Here is a 4043-nt window from a genome sequence, read left to right as displayed (position 1 = left end):
CCTCACCAGCAGAGGTCGCTTCTCACCCACCGCTGGCTCCGCAGAGGCTCCCGTCAGCCCACAAACCGCAGGGCAGGGCACAGGCCTAGGACAGAAGTCCCGGGAGCTGGCCTCCCATCCCTCCGGGAGGACAGGACCAGACTCTCCACTAGGGCCCCCAGACCCCGCAGCACGCCCCACCCACAGATCTGTGGTCCCAGCGAACCAAGTCTGCTCACGAATGCACCCCCGACTGTCAGGATAGAGCTCGCCTGGGTGCTGGCGAGGGCCGGCTCGCCCCTCAGAGCTGAGCGAGCAGAGGGGAGCCGCCAAGGAGAAAAGCGCCCGGCGCTGGCGGGAGGCGGGGCGGCCCCTGCCTGGCAGAGCGGCCGGCTTAGCAGCCGAGGGCAGCGCTGGGCCGCAAGGCCCACGGGCGGAAGACCACGCTTCGCGAGGCCACCAGAATCACGCCAGCCCCCACCCTGACAAGTCCAATGCCCGGGAATGGCGGGCCACAGGCGTGCCCAGGGGCCTCCACAGGAGAGGACGGGGCTGCCCCAGGGGCCACAGCTATTCAGAGCCCAAACTCCTATTGTGTCCCCAAGTCAGAGTGAAACTGGAGAGGCACAGCCACGCCCCCTCGGCAGGTGCCTACGAACGCTGGAGGGCACGTGGATGGGGCAGCCTGTGAGAAGCATGGGTGCGAGCCTCGTGTGGCAGGAGGGGGCAGCAGAGGACAGACGGATACCCAGTGGCCGTGACGCGGACAATCCTGCTGGCTACAGTGGCCACAGCGGCCCTGACCTCACGGCCTGGACGGCCAACCTCCCACACGCGTGGAGACACGGTTCCAGGCCCGCTGTGCCTGGCACCCTGACAGCCGCTGTGTCCCTAGGGGACAGGTTTCCAGCTTGACGGTGAGGTCTCCCAGGAGATGTCTCTTGGAACGCCGCGGAGAGGTCAGAGGGTGCGGTGCCCTGACCCAGGCTCCTTGGTGGGATTCACGCTTCTCTCCCTCTCTCTCTCCTGCCCGCTTCCTCCTCCACCCTCCCTCAGCCAGGAACGGTCCTGCCCTGTGCGGTTACAGTAACGGCGACCCCCAGGGCCCACCGCCCGACAGCAATCCGTGTGGCAGGCACTGTGTTAAGTCCTCCCACCCTGCAAACGACCCCGACACGGGCCCCCCTGCTGGTCCTGGTTAACGGAGGGGACGAATGGGGCTCGGAGCAGTGCACAAAGCTCAGAGACGCTCCTCACACAGGAGCGGGGCCCGGGGCCCTCGCCAGCACCCCCCACGCCAGGCGCGCACGGCCGGCACCAGGCAGCGTCTCAGGGAGAGGCCAGGCCACTGCTGGGGTTCAGGCCCTGGGAGGTCCCTCCCCCTCCATCCTGACCCGTGGCCTTGGGGCAGCTTAGACCCTCCCCCGGGATGCTGGCTCCTTGAGAGAAAGTTTTCTGCTCAGAAGCTCCCAGTGAACAAGCAAAGGAATCAGGGAAGAAGGGATACGAGGCCACCTGTGAGTGACTCTCAGCACCCGCATCCACCGGCTATGACATTCAGACGCGGGGATGAAGCAGGCGGAAAACGCTCCGGCGCATGCTTAGGCCTCACCGCGTGGCCGGGGGCAGCACAGGTCACGCCCGGGGTCTGGCCAGGCCTCCGAGAACAGCCTTCTGCTGGAGCTACTGCCCAGGCCCTGGCCGGGACCCCAGTTGCCACTCAGGCTGATGGCCATCCTGGGAGCAGCTCGACCCCGCAGGGTCTCCAGCCAATACCTGCATCGTCCGAATGGGCGTCCGAGGACAGTGGCTTCTCCGGGGGATCCTGGTCCATCCCGGTGGCCAGGGGACTTCCCGGCCGGGCCTCTTCCAGGGTCAGCGCCTCCCGCTCGGGGGTGGACGGGTCGCTGCGTGTGGCTCGGGGGCCTCCGTCAGGGTTGCAGGCTTTGCTTTCGGCATCTGCAAAAAAATCCAGCTGTCGGCCGAGCCCGTCCTCCCTCCCGACGAGCTTTCATTCGTGCTGAGCGCCGTTCCGGGCCGGGCGTGGCCCTGCGCCCCGCACCTCCACCCCTGGAGTCCCTCTCTGCACATCCTCCCCAGGGGGCACCAGCACAGGACGGCCCTGGGCCTCCGCCCGGCACACCACTGCCCGCTCATGAGCCCGCACTCCAACACCTGCGGACGCCGAACGATGCCCCCCCCAACCCTGGACACCGCCCCGCGGCCGGCTTTGGTCAGTGGGACGTCGGCAGGTTGGATGCGCAGCAGCAGCTTTGGAAGTGTCTGCACCGCCCTGCCTGTTCCGCCTGGGTACCCTGGCCCTCGCCCCGAAGACACACCCCACCAAAGGTCTAAGGGATGAGGCACACGCAGCAGAGCCAAGGTCAACTGAGCCGGTGACAACAGATGCCCCAGAGGTGCTGTGTTGTTGCGTGACATCGTTGTGGCTACAGACAGCTGGTTATCTTCTGCCCCACCCCAGGTCCCCACCATGCAAAGGTTTAATTACCCACCATGCATCTGGCACGACACAAGCCTGGGAAGGCTGGGCATAATGAGACGCCACCCTCGCCCACAGAGGTTCACTCTGCGGCTCAGGAGCGCAGGAATGGGGACACCCCGAGGACTGGCATGTAGACAGGCAGCCATCCCAGAAGGATGACACCAGGCTCCTAGCAGGGCTGAGAGAATGACCTGAATTCCCTTTGCAGCTGCCGGAGCCTTGAAGGGTCTGGTCCTTGCCCGCTGTTACCCCCGGGGTCCCATGTTACTGATGAGGGCCCAGTGCTCGGGAGCTCACGACCGACCCAGGCCACACAGCCACGAGGCGGCGGGTCCAGGCTAGGAGACTCAGCAGCCGGCAGAAAGGCCCCCTCTTGAGACGCGGATCACCGGCCCCCGCATCCCCGCGGCTGGTCCGTGGAGGCCAGCACAGCACAGGGTGGCGGCGTGACCTCACACACTCACAAGGCCAGGGGGACGCCAGCCTGGCTCAGATTCCTCCCAGGTGGCCTCCCACCACGACGGGGAGAGAAGGGAGGTTTCAGAGTCGGGGGACCCCCTCGGCCCAGGTCAGTCTCAATTTCTGCCTGCTGTCCTCGTGTCTGTCACTGTCCTTGTGTCTGTCAACGGTGTCCCTTTCACTCCCCAAAGGGCCCTGGTTGGACAGGAAGTACAGGGTCACCCTCGGCATCCCAACCACTGCAGAGACGGTGCATGGCGCCCACAGCAAACATCTCCAGGCCTCAGCCTCATGCATAAATGGGGATGATGACCTCGCAGGCCGCTTCGTGGCACCAGCGTCAGAACTGAGATGACACACAACGCGCCTGCGTACAGCGAGCACTACACGCGCTTGCGATGGTCCCTTCCGCTGTCGATGGCGACGGTTTCGATGGGGAGGAAAGGGTGCCGAGGGTGACGGTGTGGCCGCGAGGCCCACACGCCCACGTCCCTCACCAGGGCCCTGCCCTGCCCAGGACACAGGCCGGGCCCACGGCGTGCCGCCCGCCAAGGCTTTGAGCTGTCCTCACTGCCCATCACGCTCCCTCTGCTGCACGTGCATCCCTGGGGGACATCAGAGCCCAACCAGGCCGAGACGCTGGCGATCGGGCGAGGAAGGTCTCACCTCTGCGGCCGAGTCGCCCGAACAGGGGTCAGGCCGAGGGTCAGCAACCGTCCCCCACATGGGGGCAGATGGCCGACATTTCAGACTTCGTGGGGCGTGTGCCGTAAGGTCTGTGCAGCATTTTCTTTCTTGATTTTTTTGGTTTTACAAAAACTCTTTAAGTTTAAAAAGCATTCTGAGCTCAAAGAATTATGCAAACAAGCCCTGGGCCAGGCGCGACCCACAGCTGTAGTTTGCCGACTGACATCTGACCTAGGAAAGGATGCAGGCACGAGCCAAGAGGACCCGCCCAGTGGGCAAAATCAGATGCCACCAAGTTCCAACCTGCAGTTTTCCCGGACCCTCTCGTAACTGATTTACTCATACTTGACGCACGGCTGTGACAGGCTCTGCCACCAGCTTCCTTGGCCCTCGGTGACGGAAAACGGTGATGACA

At 64.9% G+C, this 4043-nt stretch overlaps 1 protein-coding gene across 1 annotated transcript in view; it reads right to left on the bottom strand.

The window, feature by feature from the left end:
• Positions 1–4043, bottom strand: part of PHACTR3 (phosphatase and actin regulator 3) — a 152900-nt gene that overhangs the window by 64203 nt on the left and 84654 nt on the right. Inside the window, exon 4 of the mRNA XM_011366030.2 lies at positions 1756–1938. Within this exon, the coding sequence (XP_011364332.2) occupies positions 1756–1938 (183 nt within the window). The remainder of the gene's footprint in view (positions 1–1755; positions 1939–4043) is intronic.

The sequence above is a fragment of the Pteropus vampyrus genome, unplaced genomic scaffold, assembly GCF_000151845.1.
Source record: "Pteropus vampyrus isolate Shadow unplaced genomic scaffold, Pvam_2.0 Scaffold118, whole genome shotgun sequence".
Lineage (NCBI taxonomy): Eukaryota > Metazoa > Chordata > Mammalia > Chiroptera > Pteropodidae > Pteropus > Pteropus vampyrus.
The sequence above is the reverse complement of the archived record's forward strand: the minus strand, read 5'-3'. Positions and strand labels throughout refer to the sequence as shown.